This window comes from Amblyomma americanum, chromosome 10 (assembly GCF_052857255.1).
Source record: "Amblyomma americanum isolate KBUSLIRL-KWMA chromosome 10, ASM5285725v1, whole genome shotgun sequence".
NCBI lineage: Eukaryota > Metazoa > Arthropoda > Arachnida > Ixodida > Ixodidae > Amblyomma > Amblyomma americanum.
In genome coordinates this window covers 146,953,138-146,977,103 of record NC_135506.1, presented here as the reverse complement: position 1 = coordinate 146,977,103, position 23,966 = coordinate 146,953,138, and the positions used below count along the sequence as shown (strand labels likewise).

The following is a 23,966-nucleotide window of genomic DNA, read 5'->3' as shown; positions in this document are numbered from 1 at the left end:
ATTATACGGGCGTTGAAATATTATAATGCTTGTGTCGCGTTTGAAATTTATGTTCGGTGCATATTCTCACCAAGTCTCTGGTGTCGACGGAACACATTAGCTCGGAGTTTGCTGGCGAATGAGTTCCCCAAACTCATTCGATACCTAATGTCGTTTTCATCGAATGTCATTATATTTTCTCGTGTGGCAGCAAACTAATGTCGTTTTGAACGAATGTCATTCGATGGAAATGACATTAAATTTGCCGTGTGGCAGGGGTATAAGGCAACCGCAAATAGAATCAGGACAACCTTAGACTCCAATCAACCAAATGATCAGGCACGCTTTCATAAAAGATATTCCACAATAGATCATATTCACACTATCAATAAGGTGATAGAGAAATGCGCAGAATATAGCCAGCCCCTGTATAGAGCGTTTATTGATTATGAGAAAGCTATTATGCAAAGGAATGCGCTAAAAGCGGCACAAGAAAACACACACACACACGACACAAGAGCAAACTAACAACTGTTTATTCCTTACAGAAGATGCGTTTATATACGCAACGTCAGTTTTTTGAAAATGCAACCTTCCCATCATCAAACACATGACCATCACCATGACACAGCATCTGCACTTATCATGTCAATTTCGGTTTTTGTAACTGCAATAGAAGGAGTGCTTACACACGTTCCATTTTCCGCCTTTTCGATTAAAAACGCTTCGACTATCTCTCTTTCAATCCTTTCTTTCTGTTTACCTACAATTGTGGTCCTGTGGAAAATTGGTTCGCATTTCTTCTTACACCTGCTGCAATGTTGCGCCAGATTCCCAGGGCGGTTAATTTTGTCGCAGTCTTTATTATGCTCTATAAGTCTCGTGTTGACACATCTACCCGACTGCCCAATGTATTGTTTTCTGCATGATACTGGTATCTTATAGATGATGTCTTTCTGGCATGGTACGAACCTTTCCCTATGGGCAATGTCACATTCCTTGCGCTTTTCACTCTTTCCTTTCGCATTCACGTTGTTGCAGAGGCTTATCAGCTTTTCTGGTGCGCTAAATACAACTTTCACTTGGTGTTTGTTCGCCACTTTCTTCAACCCGTGCGATGCCTTCATTCCTTTCCTCGTCAGGGATTTTAGCACTTTTTCGGCCACTGACACGATCATGTTGTCAGGGAACCCACTATCGGTCAGTCGCCTGATTTGCATGCTGATGCTCTCATTCATTTCGTGATCGCAGGACTTCTTAAGGCTCTGCATCATACACGATTGGGCAACACTCCTTTTGACAAGCTGGGACTGACTGGAATCATATCTCATGATGCTTTATTCACTTTTTGTATGATACCACCAGCAACTATGAACAAGGGCTTCCTGTATTTGTAGATCGAGGAATCTTATCGCTTTTTCAGGTAGTTCATACGTGAAATCAAGGCCATCGAATATGCGTTTGAAAAGCGTAACCATCGCCTCCGCGTCAACCGCACCTGCTTTTTCTGCACTAAAACACAGCAAGAAATCGTCTACAAAGCGGAAGCATGCCAACACGTTCCTGCTTTCAAGCTCTGGTTTGAGGGTGCGATCACCCTTTCCCATGTACAGGTTCGAAAGTGCAGGAGCCAGACACGAACCAATGCATATGCCGCCTCGTTGTGCGTACACTTTTCCTTTATACTGATATGATCAATGATACTGATACGGCATCATGATCAACCAACTGGCCCCGGTAATAGCTTTGCTACGAGAAAGCATTTGTTCTGTGGAAACCTCAGCAATCATGCAGGCATTGTGGAATAGGGGTGTAGAAGAGTCTTATGTGAAAAAAGCGGAAGATATCTATAGCGACTGAAAAGCTACCATAGTCCTTCATAAAGCCAGCAATAAAATTCCAATAAGGAAGGGCGTCAGGCAAGAAGACATGATCTCGCCAATGCTATTCACCGCCTGTTTACAGGAGGTATTTCGAGGCCTGAAGTGCGAACAGTTGGGGATAAGAGTAAATGGAGAATACTTAAATAATCTGCAATTCGCTGATGACATTGCCTTGCTGAGTCACTCAGGAGATGAACTGCAAATCATGGTCAATGAGTTAGACAGACAGAGCAGAACGATGGGTCTAAAAATTAACATGCAGAAAACCAAGGTAATTTTCAACAGTCTAGCAAGGGAACAACAGTTCACAATTGGCAGCGAGAGCCTGGAAGTTGTGAAGAAATACGTCTACTTAGGGCAGGTAGTGACAGCTGATCCGGATCATGACAGTGAAATTACTAGAAGAATAAGAATGAGGAGGAGCGCATAGGGCAGGTTCTCTCAGATCATGAATGGCTGTTTACCAATATCCCTCCAAAGAATGTATAAACAGCTGTATCTCACCTGTACTCACCTATGGGGCGGAAATGTGGAGGCTAACGAAAGGGTTCAACTCAAGTTCAAGGACAATGCAGTGAGCTATGGAAAGAAAAATGATAGGTCTAACATTGAGATCGAAAGCGGGCAGAGTGGGTGAGGGACTAAATGCGGGTTAATGACATCCTAGTCGAAATCAACAGGAAGAAATGGGCTTGGGCAGGGCATGTACTGCGAAAGCAAGATAACCGCTGGTCCTTAAGGGCAATGGAGTGGTTTGCAAGAGAAAGTAAGCGTAGCAGGGGGCGGCCGAAGGTTAGGTGGGTGGATGAGATTAACAAGTTCGCAGGCAGAGGGTGGCTGCAGCTGGCAAAGGACAGGGTTAATTGGAGAGACATGGGAGAGGCCTTTGCTCACAAGCTCCTTAACGCTCTCGCATTAAAAATGTATTAACTACTGGACGACTTGCCCTCACTAGCGCTGCCATCGCAATCGCTGCTGCAGTCCCATAGCACATCATTCTAACATCGTCATTGAGCGAAATCCCACACTTCGTAAACAACCGCACCATGACAGTGCGTGGAACCGCTGAAAATTTTGCCTCACTGCAGCCGCCACACTTGCATCACCTGTTCCGAGACGTCAAACTTGTGGCCCAGCGCGCAGTTCGTTTCTTTGGCGCAAAGAATGACAGACATCTTGAACGTAGCTGTGAACGAACGCGGGATGCTTACCAGACCCAGAGAACGAATGAAGGATGACGAAGCACTACATTAAAAACTGGTAAAAAGTGGCCAGCAGTCGTCAAATGAGTCAAACAGAGCAAAAGGGAAACTATGCGTGCTATGCAAGAGCGGTAAAAAGCGGTAGAGATGGGTTGCTCAGGGGTGAGTCAGATATTTTGACCCACTCTTTTTAAAGAGCGAGGGAGCCGTGGCTCAATAAAAGTGAGCGGCAGTTCTTTTGGAGAGCTGGTTCTGCCTCGTACACCGACTCGTGCCGAACTGTTCCATGAGAGCCGGGTCTTTTGCTCGGTGAGGCTACCGCTCCATCTTTCAGTGATGCAAGAAAGCAACTGCCTTTCTGCCCTTTCTCGCAAGAGAGTCGCAGCCATCCCCTCGCCTTCGGCTGTCTCCGCAAGTGCACTTCCACTGGTGCCCACATTTTTCTTTTCTTTGTCCTTAATTTTCCTGCTTTCGTTTTCTGGCTGATGAGTGGCGGCCAGCGTGGGTAGACTTGCGCTAGTCGTACTCGCTCGGTGTGTTTGGTGTGCGCGGCAGTCCCTTCGGTTTTGTATGCGTTTTATAGTGCGGCACCTGATGCCACTGATGAGAGAAATAAAGAAGCATTAATTGGCAAAGGACGTTCATTACCTGCTGCTGTTCGAACGATGTCTCACGACCGGTCGTGCATCGTGTGCTGGTGGAAGAACGCTCTTCAAAGACGAATCGAAGACAAAGTCTTTGAAGACAACATGTGAATGTACAGTTTACGTCCTGGACTTCGTTTGCACTCATTAGTGTTAAGCAGTGACAACAGGGCTCAGCTTAAATTAAGGACAATGGAGCGAGCCATGGAAAGAAAAATGATATGTGTAACGTTAAGAGACCGGAAGTGGGCAGAATGGGTGAGGGAACAAATGCGTGTTAATAACATCCTAGTCAAAATCCAGAGGAAGAAATGGGCTTGGGCAGGGCATGTAATGCGAAGGCAAGATAATCGCTGGTCCTTAAGGGTAACAGAGTAGGTTACAAGAGAAGGCAAGCGGAGCAGGGGGCAGCAGAAGGTTAGGTGGGCGGTTGAGATTAAGAAGTTTGCAGGCAAAGGGTGGATGCAGCTGGCAAAGGATAGGGTTAATTGGAGAGACATGGGAGAGGCCTTTGCCCTGCAGTGGGTGTAGTCAGGCTGATGATGATGATGAAAATGTCACCCATGTCATCTGCTCCTGTGCATTTTCTGAGGATGTATCATTAACACATAAAAAAAAACGAGGCCAATCATCGATTGTGTTGCATTAGGACTACATCTTTTTGTTTGGTCCTAGCACATGATGGCATGATCGCGCACACGCACAAGAAAAAAAAAACTACGAGCGGCAGAGAGAAGAGGAAAGCTGAAATTTGGGCAAGTTGGTAAGCATTCATGGTGGGTGAATAGCGCAACAAAGGCGGGACAAAGGCAAGACAAGGGCTTGGATCCATATGGCAAGAGGGGGATCCAGATGGCATACAAAGAAAAGAAAACAATAGGGAAAGGGCGGAGCCATTGCGCGACTGCCGTTCCTGCTGACATGACGACGAAAACAGCTTTTTGCTCCGCCATTTTGCTGACTTAAGCACGCTAAAGTAGCACCTTCCTTTTTTACTGCAGATAAGTTTTGTGGATCTTAAGTACTTTGTTGAAGTGTATTTTTGTACTGTAATTCACGAAATTATTTCAACGATAATTTTGTATGTCTTTGCAACTCACTCATATTATAGTGAGCGTGCATACGTGATAAGTAAATGAAGTTGAAAGACCATTTACAATTTTTGTTCTTATTTTCACTAACAGATTTTAAAGTACCAAAAAACAGAAAAGCTCTTGTAATGACAATTAAGTTATTTTTTTCTCAAAAAATACACCACATTCTGTCTGTTCGCCGCTCCATTTCGCTGGGCATTCCTTCATCTTCGTCCCTGGACATGGATTCACTCTCTCCCCTCCAACTAGGTTATTCAGCTGCTTTGAACCACGTGACCAGCCACAGCGCCACCACGGACTCAAAAGGTGCCACACTGAAAGCTCGAAGTGCTAGTGTGATGTAGCTATCGCTGAGAAACCCGAAAAACCCGCTCCCTATCAGCGAATTGCAGCCTGCCGTTTAGCGAACTCAACACTACACAGCAAGCCAAGCTACTGGTATGGCAGCTGTCACCGCCGAGACACCGTCACAATTGATAAGTGGAGACTGGTACACACGGACATATTTAGATTCTGCAATAATAGTGCTGGCTATGCAGCCCAGTGTCTTGGTAGGCTGATGAAGCAAGCACGCTGAGCGATGCGTTTGCTAACGTGGAGGCTCATGCAGCATTAGCTAGCCACAGGTGCTTTCCACGTTGCAGACGCGGCATGAATTTAAACCAAGGAGAGGGGCACTCAAAGCTCCTCTTGTAAAAATGATGCACATCAGGCACAGACAGTGCATAGCCGCGAAGAAGCACCAAGACATGCCGAAACTCAGCTGGCCACCTGGTGCACCCAGTATATGTCTTGTCTGGCTTTGCCTTTTTTCTCTCCTTCCTTTTGTGATAAAAGGGCATTAGCAGTTTCAAAACAAAACCTGTATATCCAAATACAACGCCTCTATTTGATTTCTTGCTTTTCTTTACCTTACAGAAGACATTTTCAATTTCTCCTCCCTCTAGGGAAATAAAATCAAATATAGAGGTGGTCATCCGTTGGATAACTACTTTTGCTGCCACCACTAACATGCAAGAAGAGGGAGGACGAAGGACTGACCAGCAGCCGCCAGCTGAGTGGTGACATCGTCAGCGACCGTGGACGAGGAGAGCAGGTCCGAGTCGTCGAAAGGGCTGTCGGGGCTCGAGGGCGGGTCGCTCAGGTCATCAGCCGACATCATCGAGTGGCTCACGACGGCCACGCTCAGCGATGGTGTCAGCTCCCCCCCGTTCATCCTTCTCCAGGGGGCGCCGACCACCGGAGGCAGCGCCTCGCCTGTTGGCTGCACATCATCCCTGTTTCTGCACCCTTTCCACACATCCAAATGCTTTTGGAACCACCTTCAGTTCACACCTTTAGGCTACCACATGGAGCAGAAAAACTGTCCGCAAAGCCACATCAACTCTGGCTATGCCCGGTAGCACCTTTAAGGGCTAAAAAATTAAATTTCTTCCTCATGATGGCTACACCCTTGTTTTGAATGAGCAACAGTGTCGCACACATTTTACGTGCAGAACTGTCCACTGATGGCAACACCTGCATTTTGTTCTGTGGCCTTTTCCAGCTTGTATATGTGAGATCAGAATGCGGTACCCTATTGATGCAGGCCAACTGAAGGCAAATACCGTCACAGTGATCATTCAAAATTCATTTGCCTGGATAATTCAAACAATTTCTGAGGTGCTATGTGGGAATGCCTGACCCTGAACTCGTTGCAAACTGGTGAAATGAGGCGGCACAGCACAGCAATTTTGGTTAAACGCTGATGCTTGACATGTGAAGCACCCCAGCCCCAGTGGTCCCAGCACAAGCACACCCTGCGTGCAGTGCCTTTCTTAAGGGGTATGGACACCTGATTTTGGTGGCACGTTTTCTTCTTTACAATGATGCGGAAGACACTACTACGCACGAATCACCATGTGATATTCACCATGTGATATATGAACAAGGTCCCCGTAAGCTGGGGCCGAAACGTCATCTTTTTAACGATTGGTCGACGCTTGAAGATTTTCCGCCATCGCCTATGACACTAAATAACTTATAATCAAATTTTTTTTCTAATCCTGTTTCGGTTTCAACAGCCGAACGATGGCTGTGACGTCAAAGAGTGCTTTTGTGTCACGTGAGGCATGGAAAAACGTCCATATAATCGCTGCTTCATCATTTTAATTCACTACAGTGCTGAAGCCAGCCTTCCTCAAGAGCCGGAATGACGACAAATGTGGAAGTAGCAATTATATTGCAGTTTTTTTCATGTCTCACGTGACCTGTAAGTACACACTGACGTCACAATCCTCATTCGGCTATTGAAATCGAAACCGAAACAGCACGAGAAAGAAATGCGATTATGAATTATTTAGCGGCCGTAGGAGAATACCAGGTGGTAATCCATGTATAATAATGCTTTACGCATCATTAAAAAGAAGGAAAACTTAGGTGTCCATATTCCTTTAAAAAGTGTGCGGCGGTTTGAGGGCTAGGTTACCCCTTGTCAAATACCACCATATACTAGTCGACCTTTCTTTGGAAAAATGACCATCCTAAATTGCGGAGTCGACCTATGCGCAGAACAAACATATCTGCGGGGTCTAAGGTTGTTTTGGACAAGCAGCGGGCAGTCTGGGCCCCGTGCAGGAGCCCATTCTCAACAGGCCGCATGGGGTTCTAGGCGTGGAAAAAAAAAAAGTAAATTTGCATGCAGGTCCATTCAGCTAAATAAAATTCAAATTGTGTGCTGTTTATCCGGTTTGTTTGTTCCTTCCGTTGGACAAGTTACAGGACCGTTTGCAGCTAGTCAGCTGGGCCGCACGTGAGCGCAGCGTCATTTGGTCACTTTTGACCTCCACAGGCTTCTTCCCACAGCGCTGCCCTTGTGACTGCATCATTACATCCCTCGGGAAACTACTAAAGAATGTATGGCGGCAGGATGAAGCAGGGAAGAAGGGGGTTATGTGCCAACTTATATTTGAAGTCAACTTGGCTTGGCCGGCAAGGGCTGCGATTAGGGACATTTATATGGCAGCATGTAGTAATCACAAAGTTCGCCCAGTAAAGGTAGTACGTTCCCGCAACAAAACGTTTTCAGCTGGATCCTGTTCTTGTGCCGTGCTTGGTTAATCCGAATATTTTTCACGGTTCTGACGACTTAGAATTAAAGAGCTTTTACTGCATTTGAGAACTATAAAAGTAGAATAAGTTGCCTGCCAACCCACCCGCTCTTCTAAAAATATGATTTACGATTTATTTATAATTTATGATAATTATGACCAACCAGATATATTACATTAAACTAATGCAATTCACAGAAAAAAGTTCATCAATAAACATACCAATATATCTCCAAATATAGCTTTTGAACCCCTGCATACCAAACAAGAAAAGTGGGAACTTATTATGAAAAGCATCTTGATTATAAGGTAAAAAATTTACTTTGTAAGACTGGACACGGGCTTCAGAATCTTCAGAGGCTGGCGCTCAACGAAGAAGACGACGAGAAGCGCCGAACATTGCGAAGCTCGAGCGCCGAACATTGCGAAGCTCGAGCGCCGAACACTCCGAAGCTCGAGCGCCGAACGCTCGGTCGCTCGTGCGTGCTCTGGACTGAATGCGGTCTCTGTTCTGTGCCTAGACGGTTCGGCTGGTTGTTCGTGACGCTGTGCTTATTACTGTGCGGTGCTGTGTGTGCTGTATTAGTAGTGTGCTGTGTTCTTATTACAACTTATTCATCATGACTGCTATATTGATCTAAAACTTCCATTTAAGCCCTTCAAATTGCAGTATAAATAGTGCTTAAAAGAAGTGCAGACACATATTTTTTGGGTGCGTGCTTTCTTCTTTGTAACAGTGCACAAGGCATTAGTACAAATCAAATTCCTCTCATGCCAGTTCAGCTTAAACAGCCAAACGGTGGCTGTAACGGCAGAGGTGCATAAAAGTCACACAAGGCATGAAAAAAAAAACAGCAACATTCATTCATTGACACTGTCAGCCTTTCTCAGGCTATTACAGGAGTGGAAAATCTAATAAATACATATTCAAAACAAGGTACAACTGCTGCTTCAATGTTTTATTTAACTCAATCATGTACAAGCGCAAAAAAACAGGGGCAAAGAGACAAAGTCCTTCTTTGTCGCTGTTTTTTGTGCTTGTACATGATTGCAATGCACCAACTAGCCCAAAGGTCTGTGCTCTTGAGCATTATTTAACTACCCGCTAACCTGCCACAATAGCTGGAATGACAACGTATGAAGATGCGCTGATTACACTGCAGTTTTTGCATGCCTCATATCGCTGAACTTTGACGTCACACAGCTGTTGAAACTGAAGTTGAAACAGAAGAGAAAAAAAAGCTGCTCATAAATTATGTTTTAAAAATAACAGCGCGGAAAACTGGGACAAAGGGTAGAAAACAGGACAAGCGCCGACTCTCAACTAAAGCTTAATCACAGGAAGCAGACAAATATAAGGAAACAGGCAACAACCGAACAACAAAACCACAATGCACGTGCACTGCGTTGGGTCAAAATAGGCAACCTCACTGTCAAACAGGAGCAGGGATGGTTTGCTGACGCACAATCTTGGTTTTTTTCTCATTTGGTAGGCTTCTATGATTTCGCTGGTCAAATGGTCGGGGTGTTTATACAATGCGTCACTATAGTATAAGGAAGGAAAACATGACAATGGTCAACTAAATTAGTGGAGCGGGTAGAATCTAATGAGTTAAGATGTTCTCCGAGTCGTGTGTTAATACACTGTCCCGTTTTGACCAATGCAAATTTGACCACAGGACAGAGGTATTTTATACACTACGTCCTCAGAACACGGCAAAAATTTTTTATTCTTAATGCCACAAGATGCTACAGATTTATTAGGATTGAGCAACGTGGAAATTCGGGCTTGTTGGTTCATATTTCGTGGCAATAGCGCAAACAGGACAAGGTCTACTCGTCTTGGTCTCTTGTCCTGTTTGCGCTATTGCCACAAAATTATTAGGATTGCGAGCCTTATTTTCAACAATTGAACAAATTTTAGTGAGCTTAGTGCCAAAAAAACAACATCAACATCATACCTATGGGCCACAGTTTTAAGACCGTGTGACAGGTGGTGTACATCCCTCATCAAAAAAGTCACATCCCTCATATACCTACTAATTCTTCAGCACTGTACATGTTAAACTCAAAACTGCAACACATACCAATGTGGTCTAGTACCCGTGCCATGTGGGCAAATTTAATGCCATTAAGTGCTTACCGCATTAAGGTTGCCACATGCATAAATTTAATGGCATTAGTCTTACTGCCATTCGCGGCCTACTGAGTTTGCCACAACTCACCCGCCAGAGCAATGCGTACTCTCGTCCACATTCCACATGCAGAAAAGCACGCAACTCTGTTAGAGCAACTTCCTAACCAGTAGTAAATGGTTATTTCATAACAATTCAGTGAGGTGAGGCATCTCCACAGCATTTTTTATGCAAAGGGCGCCATTTTTACCAGCACTTCTAACAGATACTCTCTGCTTGTGTGCTGACACGCGAGTTTATGGCTACTTTACCTAGCTGTCAAGCAAGAGCAGCGGTATTTTCTGCGAAATAACTTCTATACTGCATTTGAATAACATTCCCGAGATACAGTGCTCATTAGCGCCGTTTATATTTAGGTGAAATTTTTCACTGCCGTGCAAACATTATCGTCATCATGACTTTCATATAATAACATTAAATGTGGACATGTAGCACCAACTCCAAAAATAATGGCATCAACTAATTTAAGGCCTTAAGCATTTACTGCCATTTCTTGTGTGCATGTGGCACAGGTATACTTCACAGTTATCACGGAACACACACATTTAAAAAGGGAGGAGAGCATCGACAGATTACAGTGCTCAAGCAACTCAAAGGGGATCAAAAACAAACCCACGGATATGAAGACAAAACAGCATCAAGAAATTAAATTATAAATTATTAACATTCGCACGGGAGTACCATAGTGATGATAACCACATAACGTACATAACCACAAAAAAAATGCACCACCACAAAAAACACACACAAGCAAAAATTTGGCAGTGTTTACACTCTTTTAGTGAAATTTACAGCCAAACCTTAATTTGGAGGACATGACATTCAAAACTCCAGCAGAACTTTAGTTGCACATGTAACTCTTCTTTGTTATTGTTTTCTTGAAGGCATCACTATCACAGTCAGGTGCATTCACAGGATCACCGACTTTGTTCTGTTTTGCTAAGGGTAACAACATACGACATACTATCTTTTTCTATGTCATCTTGTTCCACCCTTCACAGTGCTCCCACAACTCTTGAGAAGTTGTTGATGCTAGAGAAAAAGGCACTAAAAGCTGTTGAGGTTCACCCCGGCAGACCACCAAATTTACCGATGTCACAATTATTGTTCCAAAATAAAATCGGGCTTATACATTTCCCTTGCTACAGCATATCAATAGAGCTCATTCGAATGCCCCTGTTCTTCTACTAACTCCCCACTTGGACAAGAATGTTCATCCCTGGAACAAGGACTAACTGCATCAAAAGACTGCACCTCACATTTACAAGGGCACATTGTAAGCTTGTGGAGGATCACCAGGTGTTGCCACGTTCCCGTCAACAGCGCGCATGCCTTGCTCGCTGCCACCAATCAGCGGGTTAGTAGTGGCGGGCCACGGTACACGGTAAGAGGTAGCGGTACACGTTATCCAAAAAGTACCTAGTATCTCATGCTCGAGTTCTGATAAGTCGGGGAAGATCATTGACAAATGTTCCCTTCTGCGCGGTCTACGTGACGATGAAGCACCACTGGGCCAGCTGGGCATCCACACGGTTATTGTAACCGTGGAAACAGCGCTGCCAGCCTTGGCAGGAACGAGTTACAGCAAGCAGGCAACCATGATGTGCCAACTTCTGCGACGTGCTCAGATAGGCTGTTTTCCCCCTTTGCCCCCCCCCCCCCCCCCCCCTCCCCCCCAAGTGGCACCATTTGGAGAGTGACATGGGAATGGGAAGCCCCACGAAAATCGAGTTGAGCGCAGCATGTTGTACACTTGTACTTTGAAATTTGTTTACAGAGTAACTCCCGTTCCTATGCACTGATTACAGTAGTTCTTTTTGAGTAAGCATTTGTGTGACATAAAGCAGGAATCCCTTCAAGAAATGTTTTCACAGACCCTTTAAAAAGCATTTAATCCATGAGAACCTGAAACAGCATGGAGTCTGGTGTGCAACAATGTCTGTGCACATATTTCGGTTGTTTCAGTTAGTTTCTGTGCTGTGCACTCCTGTCAGCTAAACAGGGGAGCTATGGTCCTGTCAGGGGTTCATTGTGAACGAAATAAATTTTGAGAAAATTTAGCCTCCCCGCTGCACAAAGCAGACAGCCTGCTAACTACCACTGCATTCAGCTGGCACTTGATTAGTAAAGCAGATGCTTGGAACAAAGCAACCACTGTTTCTGTCCCGCAGCACAAAACGCAGGCCGGTGCTGAGACATGATTTGCTGAGGCAGACGGGCATAGGTCGGCACACTCACTCACGAGTGCACTCATATCGCCCCACTCACGTCTACATGTGTGAGTGAGTGGATACGAGTGTGAACAAGTATGAGTGGACATGAGCATGAGTGGCCATGACTGTGAGTGAGTGGGCATGAGGGCGAGTGGAGATGAGTGAGAGTGAGTGATTTTGAAGTTCCTGACGCACAGCATGGGTTTGGACGAGGATTTGCTACCAACACTAAGCTAGTTCAAACCATACATGATTTTTCACAGGCAACAAATGAAAGTAAATAGACTGATGCTATATTTATAGACATTAAAAAGCATTTGACACAGTTTCGCATAATAAACATCTCCACAAACTAGGTTAATGCCACTGAGGATCAAGTAAGTGACGAAAGAAGAAGGCGCCGACCAAAAGAAAAGATGGGATGACGTTTCGGCTCCCCCACAGGAGCCTTGTTCACAATGAGGCATAACGTAGCTTCGTCCTTTATTTATACACGGCGCATGAGCAACCCCAGACACCTGGCTCAGTCGCTCATGCGCCATGTATAAATAAAGGACGAAGCTACGTTATGCCTAATTTTGAACAAGGCTCCCGTGGGGGAGCCGAAACGTCATCCCATCTTTTCTTTTGGTCGGTGCCTTCTTCTTTCGTCATGTACCATCCCGACCAGACGGGTTTCCATCAGACTCTAGACTTCAGGATCAAGTAAGGTTAATTAACGATTTTATGAAGGTACTATCTTGGTGTGACTGATGGCAGATGTGTGTTATGATAAAACAGTGTTCACGAGTTTAACGCAGAAAAAGAAGCCTCTCCTTTTTAAAGGTGCACTAAAGAGGAATCTGAACTCATTTTACCGGGGGAAGCCAATCTACACTGTCCGAGCATTCTTAGAAACTCCGAATTTTTAAAATTTAAATCTGATTAAACGTCCCGGCTCCCACCTTTTTTTGAACTCAACGCAGCAGGTAGGAGGAGTCAGCCAACACGTAGAGTGCTTTTCAGCTAGCCCTGTGGCGGCTTGCCGCTCTGCCATCAGCGCACTGATACGTAAAACAAAGAGTCCATGCGTATTTTTGTTTGTTTTCGTGGGCCTAATTTGTGGCTATGCTGTCTGCAACTGAAACTATTTATTCACAGAGCCCTGAAAAAAAAAAAATAAAAGCGAAAGAGAAGTCTCCACGGGACTGGCTGAAAGGCACTCCACGCGTTGGTTGACTCCTCCTACCTGTCGCGCTGAGTTAAAAAAATGGTGGGAGCTGGGACGTTTCATCCGATTTAAATTAGGGAAATCGGCTGCACAGGACAATAAATCGAAGTTTCTAAGAATGCTTGGAGCATGTAGATCGAGTTCCCGCGGTAAAAACACGAGTTCAGATTCCTCTTTAGTGCACCTTTAACTATACTGCTAACAATAATTTTCTTGTTGAAGTAAATAGCTACAAATACCAAGAGTTTCGGATCTGCAGTAGCCTCTCCTGGACAGAACACGATAACATCACAGCTAATGCCCTAAGCAAACTATTTTTCCACACATATAACACCATTATTCGCCCGATGCTATACTATGCCATCATAATCTGTGATCTCTTCACTAAAGCTAATACTGCTAAATTAGAGAGAGTACAGAAGAAAGTAGTATGTTTTATTTACAACACCCAGGGTCGCACATCTATCACTCATATAATCAAAGTGGTTTGCTTCCAGTCTTTCATAGAAACCACATTTGCGCTTTGAAATTTTTTCAATTAATCAAAGCTGAATATAATATTGCCCTGCAATGGGCATAGTAAGGCTGATGATGATGAATATAATATTAACACGTCCAACATTAAATCATTTTCCTCCGGATATAACAGAATAAAACAGCACGATTTTACAGTAACACCATTAAACAAACAAATTAACTCCTATAAATATTCATATTTTTCCAGAACAATCACAGACTGGAATAATCAGTAATAGAAAATTCATTAAAAATGTTTGTAACTCACATTTAATTTCGCTATATTTTTTCAGTGTATGATATCTTTTGTCATTTTTTGCAAGCGCTAAAAGAACACGGACAAAGAGGGAACCGACATGGACTGTCCATGGTCCATGTTGGCTCCCTCTTTGTCCGTGTTCTTTTAGCACTTGTGAAAAATGACAAACGTACACCAACTAGCCCGATCCGCTACTCTTAAGATATCTTTGTGTTGCCTTTGCAATTTTGTATTTTTGCATTCCTGTTCATGACTTTTGCTAATTAGCATTTGTTTTCATGCACATTGTATGCTCACCCTGCTAAAGTCGTGTACAAAGATTGCAGAAACAATAAGTAAAAAAAAAAGAGATGGGCAATGAGTGTAGATGCGGTCTGTGACGAGGGCATGTCTTCTTTCATGCTATGGATGGCAGAGGATTGCCGAGGGCGACACAAGCAGTGGATGGCAGCCTTGCGCTCCTTCGTCGAATTTCCCACTGCCACTGCCAGAGGAATGGGTGTATCTTGTCTTGAGCTCATGCATACAGTTTCAATGCTTGCTGCTGAAACAACGGCTGTCCGCTTGGGTTTTTCTGTGCCTGGATGTGTGCAGACACGTGCATAACACTGGTTCGAGCCACGGAAGATGCGTGACTGGTGACCACTTCCTTGGAGCACCGAAACTGTGAAAATTAGCCAAAGAGCCTGGCAGAGCACCGGGTGGCTCTTGTCTGTGCGACCCAGGCAATGTTAGGGGAGCCATGAGCGTCATCATCCCCTCTATTGTCATCAAACAAGGAAACAGTGAGTGGATGGGATTATGAGTGCGAGTAGGCATGAGTGTGAGTGGACAGGAGTATGAGTGGATGCGAGTGCAGGTGGCCGAGAGTGTGAGTGAGCCACCTCTCGTGGTGCCGTGTTACGCAGCTTGGATTAAGACTTGCGCATGGCCAAATTTAAGTTGATAAAATCATGGCCGCTGAGAAGAAAACTTTTGCAGCATGTTGCACTGTCCTTTCAACAACCATATCGCCTGTAATGAGAGGTCAGGCCGACTGCTAATGCTGCTGCTGTTTGCGATGCACCGCCGTCAGTGCATTCAACACGAAGCTTTGGTGCATGCTAAAAGAAGTTATGCCCCTTCACTCTCTTACACCCCTACGGATTTCTCTTGCCTTTATTAAAGCGACAGCGTTAACGGCCCCAGAACTCTCAACCGAGTGTCTTCAACTGACATTAGCGCCGCTGGGCATCAGCCGTTGGGTTCAGCTGAGACAATATTAGGGTGGAAGCAGGGCACCACTGTCTCAAACCACCAGAAACACACTGTGCAGCATGGTTTTGGACTCAGCGCCGAGCACTTAGGGGCTGTAATATCAGAGCAGGACATGCAATTGAGCATTTGTGTCAAGCGTGCCGAAGGCGGTACAGCTGTCTGTACAAGTTAAAAACTGCCCAATCAATCGGCTCCCAATGGTCCCCCTTCAAGCTCATTTGGGACTGCTTAAGTGCAATCAAACAGTGCCCACCTGTTGTACATGCCACTATCGCCCAAAGGCAGAGTGTTTTTGCATTCGACATGCGGCGACACTTGCGTGTATGTATTCATCTGGTTGGGGGGTGTCACTTTCCAAAGGACACCGATGACAACCGTGTTCTATTTATACACGAGAACAACTTTATTCAAGCAAACACAGCGTGGAATGAGGGCCAATCTCAACTAGTCATGTCACAGGATAAAAGCTACTAACCTCCGAAGCCCAAAATGGAGGACAGAAAGTTGAGTATTTGTCAAAAGAATGATGCCCTCAACTTGAAAGCTGATAAAATTCTCCAAAATATCTGAATTCTTTATCGATATTTAAGTTTAGCATATCTATCTTCTGACAAAACACCTCTTAAGTTGTTTTCTCGTTGTAACTTCCCCACTGTAAAATACCAAGCATCCACCCATGCTCGAATAAGCGCCCACCGCCTTTACCTCCAGACTTTGGAATTTTGCTAAAAAAGAACCGAGCACACGCCCGTGCGATTATGTCCTATGTCTTTCAAAAATGGCGAAGACGAATCAATAGCCTCCCTGACGCTTATCACGGAGAGAGAGTCATTTGATGGAAGATGAGCTGTCTTTGAATAAGCTCTCCCTTTACACGTACTGCATCTTCACCCGTTCCCCATGCTCCTCCGAGCATCCATGGTCTGTTGGCTTCTTTCACATGCATGTCACCATGAGTGCTTGTCTGCTTTCGGGCACTAAAGAGGAATCTCAACTCGGCTTTTTATTGCAGGAACTCCATCTACAAGTTCCGGGCATTCTTAGAAACTTCGCATTGTTTTCCTATGTGGCCCTATTTAAATGGGATTAAATGTCCCGGCTCCCGCCTTTATTTTGAACTCAACGCGGTAGTTAGGAGGAGTCAACAGAGTGGCGCCTTGCCACTCTGCCATCGGCAGAGTGATACGTAAATCAGAGTCCACGTTTATTTTTATTTCCGTGGGCCTAATTTGCGGCTATATTGTCTGTGACTGAAACTGTTTATTCACTGTAACTTAAAAAACAAAATAAAAGCGATAGCGAAGCTGCCACTGGACTGGCTGAAAGGCACTCCACACGTTGGCTGACTCCTCCTACCTGCCGCGCTGAGTTAAAAAAAATGGCGGATGCCCAGATGTTTAATCCGATTCAATTGGTGCAATCGGCCGCACAGGACAATAATTCCAAGTTTCTAAGCGTGCCCATTCCACTCTATTTCCAGTTGTTGTCAGCACCATGTACTATTGGCAGCTAAAGTTTCCATGATGCGAGTTCTCGGAAAAACATTTATTACAGCCCTACCTCGCTACCAAATCGCCTGGAATTATTACCAGACTAAGGAAGAGCTACATTTCTTGATACCTTCATACGTTTCAGGCGATTGACTTGGTTTACTGTGCCGGAATAAATTTTTTTCTGCATACCCATGTCCCGTAAATATTTGCTACCGATAGTATGTTTGGAGTCTATTTGTCGATCATGTACCAACAAGATCAGAAACAAATTATTCAATTTATGTTCTTTGTTATTGATGCTTCAGCTAGGCCCAGCATCAAAAGACGCATCTATGGCTGAGAAAGCTGGAAGCAATTTCTCCATTCAAAAAGGACTCCATGTGGAAGAAACTGTCCACACTGATTCTTCATTAACCTTTTGTAAAAGCTCAGTTTCCAATCTGTATACACAGGCCAGTTTTAATTTGCCCTCAGTGTAGTTGGATAGGTGAAGCTGCCGAAACTAGTTGGTGCTGATCCATTCTTGTTGACAGTGCTGTCAACACTGTTTCACTGTCAGAAAAAGAGATAGCCTTTCTTTCTGAATCAGTTTGACCTAAACCTGGTTTTACAAACGAGTTACGTGCTTTGCTCTTTCTGCCAATCTCCCCTTTATCACGCTTATTTTTTTTTTTACTTTTAGTCTTGATACTTTTTGTTGGATTTTATTTATTGATATTTTATCTCTCTCTCTCGGTTTTATTGTACCTCATCTTCTACCTTTAACTGTGTTATTCGTTGGCTTCACCTTTGCTGCTCATGCGCGTTTTTTACCCCATTTTATTCCTTCAGTTATTTAGTGCACTTCCATCTTCTCTGTTTAGCTGTGTTATTGGCTGCACTTTCTTTGGTTTCTGCTCCTTGCCTTTTTTTTATTACTTACTGCCTTATCACTTATCGAATAAATGGCAGCGGAAAGTAAACGAAGACATCGAAGAAACGCACAGACGAGGATGATGCTGCACTGACAACTGAACGTTTATTGGAAAGGCCGCATATTTATACTTAGAGAACAGCCAGTGCTTCGAATGATATCTTATCAATTCCTGCTTGCATCCCGGCACAGATATCTCACTTCTTTTTTCGATAGGCCAACCGATGTCGTGCTGACGCATTGCTCTCCGGATTCACGGATGGCCCAGGCTTCCAGGATTTCTCTTGTCAGCCTGTCTTTGCTCTTTTTCACTACCTGCACGTGGTGAAGGTCAGCAGGGCTTGTTTGTTTTTTGCAAGTTTCGCAATCTCTGCAGTGTATCGCAAGGTTGGTGCCAGACTTGCCTGCTATGGCTGTTGCGTGCTCTCTTGCTCTGTCGTTGACGCATCTCCCGGTTTGGCCTATGTAATGCTTCTCGCAGAATAGAGGGATACGATAAACGATGCCCTGAAAGCACTTATCGCCAACTTAGGGCCGCTCCACCTCAAGGTAAAAGCGACAAGACAAAGCACCCTGTCCGTGTTTTTCAGTGCCAAAGTTGGGATCCCTTTCCGGGCGATTCTGTCAGAAGCACACACTTGGCAGATGCTTCTTTCGGCTTATCTTGCCAAGCAACTAAGCAACGTAAACGTGGATGACCCCTTTAGAATCAAGAGCTCTGAAGAGCTAATCTCTGAGATAAAGAGTAACAACTGGGACATCTCTTATGGATTTTCACTCGACATTGAAGATACGTACTATTCCATCCCACATGATGAATTGATGAGTGTTCTACGAGACACTATAGAAAAGCAGGGAGCTGTGTCGTTTCAAAACGCCGCTGGAGTTTCAGTGGACTCCTTCCTGGAGCTGTTGGGAGCCTACCTTATGTCTACCATCGCTTCCCATGAAGACACCCTGTACATTCAGAAGAGTAAAGTGTGTATCGGGTCCAGAGTCGCCCCAGCCCTGAGTGATCAAGGCGGAAAGCTGGGCTAGTTGGTGTTTCATCATGAATTAAAAGACTAGCGCATATAACAAAGACACAGACATAGAAGTAGAAAGGACGAGCGCTACTGTCTACTTCTGTCTACTTCTGTCTATGTCCTGTCTACTTCTATGTCTGTGTCTGTTATATGCGCTAGTCTTTTAATTCATGCTGAGTGATCTATACCTCGCGGCCTGCGACAAAAGAATTCAGGAAGCAACCAAGGACAGACGCATCGTGAGGATCGTCCGGTATGTCGACGACTACTTGGTGCTATGCGAGCAGAAAAAAGAGGACACGGACACCCTAAAAGACAACACACTGACCACCTTTCAGAATAGCTGTCCAGGGCTCAAGTTCACATGGGAGCTTCCTGAGCACGGCGTCCTACGCTTCTTAGACATACGCCTTGAGTTCTCGCCGGGGCACCTATGTTGGACATACCAGCCTCGAGCAAAGAAGCAGTTTCTTCCTTTCAGCTCTAACCACTCTAAGACGGTCAAAAGAGGAATTGTGAGGGCAGCATTGCAATCTGCTCTAAAGAAGTCGTGTCCACACCAGATGAGCCAGGGCCTTCAGAGGCAAGTTGCTAGGCTTCAGGAAGCCGGATATCCTTTGGCGTTGCTCTGCAGCATAGCAGAAGACCTCGTGCTGCCGAAGAAGCTTGGCAGGGAAAAGGAAAGTGCCCCTGAAGCATCGACTCAAAGAAAGAAGTTTTCTGTTATTCCCTACTTTCATGGGCTGACCCACAATCTCAAAAAGATCGGGAAGAAGCACAACATCAAGATCATTCCCACGGCGCCAAACAAGGCAAAAAGCATGTGCGCGCGAGTGAATGGGCAGAAAAACAAATCCGATTGCCAAAATGGACACAGAACGAGGTATTCTCAGTGCTTTCAGGGCATCGTTTATCGTATCCCTCTATTCTGCGGGAAGCATTACATAGGCCAAACCGGGAGATGCGTCAACGACAGAGCAAGAGAGCACGCAACAGCCATAGCAGGCAAGTCTGGCACCAACCTTGCGATACACTGCAGAGATTGCGAAACTTGCAAAAAACAAACAAGCCCTGCTGACCTTCACCACGTGCAGGTAGTGAAAAAGAGCAAAGACAAGCTGACAAGAGAAATCCTGGAAGCCTGGGCCATCCGTGAATCCGGAGAGCAATGCGTCAGCACGCCATCGGTTGGCCTATCGAAAAAAGAAGTGAGATATCTGTGCCGGGATGCAAGCAGGAATTGATAAGATATCATTCGAAGCACTGGCTGTTCTCTAAGTATAAATATGCGGCCTTTCCAATAAACGTTCAGTTGTCAGTGCAGCATCGTCCTCGTCTGTGTGTTTCTTCGATGTCTTCGTTTACTTTCCGCTGCCATTTATTCGATCATGCACCAACTAGCTCGACAATCCACCTTATTAGCCTTTATCACTTATGTTGCCACGAGTGCATAAAAATTTTCGCAGCTTGTTGGTGGCTGTGTTTTGAATATATACACAGTGTTCTGGCAGTTCCGGAATAAAGTTGAAGTTTAGCGCCTGTGTCGTAGTCTTCCATGTTTCTGTCTCCTGTCCGTGTGTTTAAGCGCTGTCAACAACAATGGCTTGCTCAGGAAACATTCGTGTTTCATTCCTCGTAGGAGTGGTTAGGCCCCACAGGAGAATATCCTGTCAACTTCATTTCCAAGCATTTGGCACCTTGGGGAATGCTGCTCACCGGCATAGGGTCAGATACGATGGTGTTCCTGCTTTGATAGCTCGGTCTTTCAACAAGGCTCTTTCAATGCTTCAAAACTAGCGCGCGACGCAGTATTTGGTCACATAATTCATCCAGGGGTTCCTAAACATTCCATCGTAGCCTCCCAGCTGTCATGTGCTACTTGTGCAACTAATGTCAAATTTCACGATGATCCCAGCACCCCCCCCCCCCCCCCCCCCCCAACCGCCTCGGATGGGCTGAGCTCAACGAACGGGACGCATAGCAGAGCGCGAAAAGAGAAGCTAAAAAGTCGGCGCTGGCCAAAAGTAAAAAATCTTGCGCGTTTCAGGAATACCGCGGCGGCGTTCACAACCGCGAGGAGCTTTATTCGAATGGCGTGATGCTGCTCCGCAACGCAGCCGCTCCTGCGCTTCCAGCATCCACCTATGGCGGCTTCCCCCTATGCCGTACTACCTGCACCCGGAGGAAAACACCCCCCGCGACACGGACGACGAACGCGTCTCGGCTCCGCACGCGTACGCACGCGACAGGCGGCAACGCGAGTCGAGGAAGCGACTGAGCAGGTGCAGACGCTGCCGCTGCGTCTGCGCACTTTGGCTCGGCCGCGCGTCCCGCACCGCCTCTCTCCACTGTCGAGGGAGCACGTCGAGTCGAAGCGCCGGCCGCAGCGCAGCTCAGATTCGCACGAAAGACGCGGCCGAAGCACCCTCCACGTCCTGCAGCCTACCTGGGAGTCGGCGCAACCGAGAGGTAAGTCATCGTTGTGCTGCGTCCGTTCAGTCCGCCATGCTGCCCGCTGGCCTGCACTCGACTGTGCCACGCCGCGGAAGCTACTGTTCGGACGTTGGTCATTTCATCCCTTTACGCGAGTCTTCTTTTCTCAGCCACGTTTCGGTAACGGACGACAATATGCTTTTTTACTACGGCTGTCGCAGCGCGACGAGGAAAAGCAACATAAAAGAACATCACACCAAAAAAAAAAAAAATGAAAGCGGCCATTTTGCGACTGCGCGGTGAGGCTGTCCCATGGCGGAATGAACCCCTATTTCGGTGGCAGATTGCGGGCGATTCTGGGGCACCAGCACTGCGCGGTAGGTGCGCAGAATGCGTTCACGACTTAATCGACTCGGTTTTCGCTCGCGGCCGTGTTTACTCACCGTTGGAAGGTGTTCCTGCCCTTCGAGATTTGGTCAAAAACCATGCGCAAGAGTCGATCAAAATGACGCCGGTCTGAGCAAGGTAGGAGCGGAACGGGAAGTGACGTCATGCCCGTTTTGAGAAACTCGTGTTGTTGCTGCTGGCGGCGGTTTTTCTTCCCGTTGGTTTTTCTTCCCGAGAGGTCGTACCGCGAATGGCGACGAATTTTGCGTGCCGTTATCGACGTCTGCTGCCCGAAGGTGATGTTTTTATTTGGCTCTCGTACTTCTCCTTCCCGTCGGTCTGTAGGGCCGATTTTCGCCGTAGACCGAAACAGTTGTCTGGCCCTTGAACGGCGGCCTGCTGGTTTCAGGAAGGAACGCGATGGCTTGCCCCGTCCGTCGTCTGCTCGCGAGGACTCGGGCTGCGCTCTTGGTCGTTCCCTCGCGGTCGTTCTACAACCCGAGCCGTAAAGGCGGCGTCGAGTACGAGCAGCCCCCGCCGGAGGTCGACTACAAGACGCAGTTCCGAAACGGCATCAGGTGCCTCAGGGAGGACATGCGCCAGTTGGGCGGCCAGGTGGTCGAGGCGTTGCGATGTGACCCCGCCCTGTACAGCCACGGAGACTCCGAGGTGTTCTGGAAGTTCGACAGCGCCCAGGCCATCGACGAGTGGACGGTGACCGCGGACCGCGACAACAACGAGGGCAGCTCGACGGCGCGCTTCTCGCTCGGTGCGGCGGGCGCCGGCGTCTTCTCGGGCTTCCTGGACCACCGCGTCCCAAAGGACGGCAAGATGGTGCAGGGTGGCTACTGCGCCATCCGCTCTCCGCGGGCCAGGGGGCCCTTCGGCGTGCCGTCGTGCTACGAGTGGGGCGAGTTCACGCACCTGGAGCTGCGCGTGCGCGGCGACGGGCGCAGCTACATGCTCAGCCTGGGGGCCGACCAGTACTGGGACGTGACGTGGAACGTGCTGTACCAGTTCCCGCTGTACACCCGGGGCGGGCCCTACTGGCAGCTGGCGCGGATCCCCTTCTCCAAGTTCTTCGTCACCAACAAGGGGCGTGTGCAAGACAAGCAGAGCGCCGTGAACCTCGCCTACGTGCGGCACCTGGGCATCACGCTCGCCGACGGCTTCTCGGGCCCCTTCCGGCTGGAACTGGACTACGTGGGCGCGCACGTCGACCTCTCGCACACCGAGCAGTTCGCCTACGAACTGTACGAGGTGCCGCTCGGCTACGGCCTGGGCTCCTGACTGTTGCTTCTCTTCTTAGGCTTTGACAGGACATTGGTGCAGTTCAAGCTGACGACTTTGACATCTTGAACTCTGTGATTTCTGGCAGCTTCAGAGGTCTGCATTCAGTGGAAGGTTGGCTTGTGAGAACCGCCGGTTGTCGGCATACTTCTTCAGTGAAAAGTATCATCTTTGTTATTAGAGCACAGTAATGAGCCTTGCATTAATCAGGTCTTGAAAAATTAGTGCTTAAATAATTCATTGTGGCAGCAAATTTCTGACCTGTGCATTTTTTTACAAACCTATGATCGGCAAAATGCCATTGTTTCTAGAGCTGCTTGCAATGTCACGGAGGTACTGTATTGTTCTTGGTAATAAACACTGAACGGTGGTAGCATGTCTGAAAACCTCTTCAGCAGTGGCTCTGAAGGGTGGTGTGGAAAGGCTGAACGTGGAAAGAATGACGATGCAAATGTAGTAGTGCGCGTATGAGGCCGGGCAACTTCAAGGGATGACCAATGCGGGGGGAAATGCGTGCAGGCGGTTTGATGTAGGGCAGATGACGAAGTGAGCTGTAATAAAATTTATGAAACAACCACAAGCTAGTGATACATCTACAAGCTAGAGATGTTAAGCCTGCCTCTACTTCTAATGATGATATACTAACATTATATGAATAGCACGAATATATGAATTTTGTGGCTCGACTTTGTACTGATTCTAGGGAATTTGTTAGATGATTTTGGTTAGGGCTCCAAATAGCAGAGGCGTATTCTAATTTAGAACGGACAAGTGATTTGTAGGCAAGTAATTTTACGTTTTGTGGCACATGGCGTAGATGTCGTTTTAAGAATCCAAGGCTTCTGTAAGCGGATGGTATGACTTTTGTCACATGTGCGTTCCAG

General features: G+C 46.4%; 2 protein-coding genes across 9 annotated transcripts in view; one reads left to right on the top strand and one right to left on the bottom strand.

Annotated features, from left to right (window-relative positions):
• LOC144107892 (nuclear respiratory factor 1-like) overlaps positions 1-21,979 on the bottom strand; it is a 135,032-nt gene extending 113,053 nt beyond the window's left edge. For 5 of the 7 annotated variants that reach the window (XM_077641117.1, XM_077641114.1, XM_077641115.1 and 2 more), the window contains exons 1-2: positions 21,849-21,979; positions 5,844-6,066 (exon numbers count right to left, since the gene is read on the bottom strand). In XM_077641117.1, the coding sequence (XP_077497243.1) occupies positions 5,844-6,018 (175 nt within the window). In that variant the 5' untranslated portion in view covers positions 6,019-6,066; positions 21,849-21,979. Of the gene's footprint in view, positions 1-5,843; positions 6,093-21,848 lie in introns of all 7 variants that reach the window. The other 2 variants (XM_077641119.1, XM_077641116.1) reach the window with 1 other exon arrangement.
• Positions 21,066-23,468, top strand: CIA30 (complex I intermediate-associated protein 30). Of its 2 annotated transcripts, none has more exons than XM_077641127.1 (2): positions 21,066-21,441; positions 22,202-23,468. In XM_077641127.1, the coding sequence occupies exons 1-2, from the start codon at positions 21,117-21,119 to the stop codon at positions 23,080-23,082; spliced, it is 1,206 nt and encodes a 401-aa protein (XP_077497253.1). In that variant the 5' UTR covers positions 21,066-21,116; the 3' UTR covers positions 23,083-23,468. The 2 variants fall into 2 exon arrangements, with proteins under 2 accessions (XP_077497253.1, XP_077497254.1); XM_077641128.1 differs by lacking the exon at positions 21,066-21,441 and adding an exon at positions 21,944-22,088.
• The last annotated feature ends 498 nt before the right edge of the window (positions 23,469-23,966 follow it).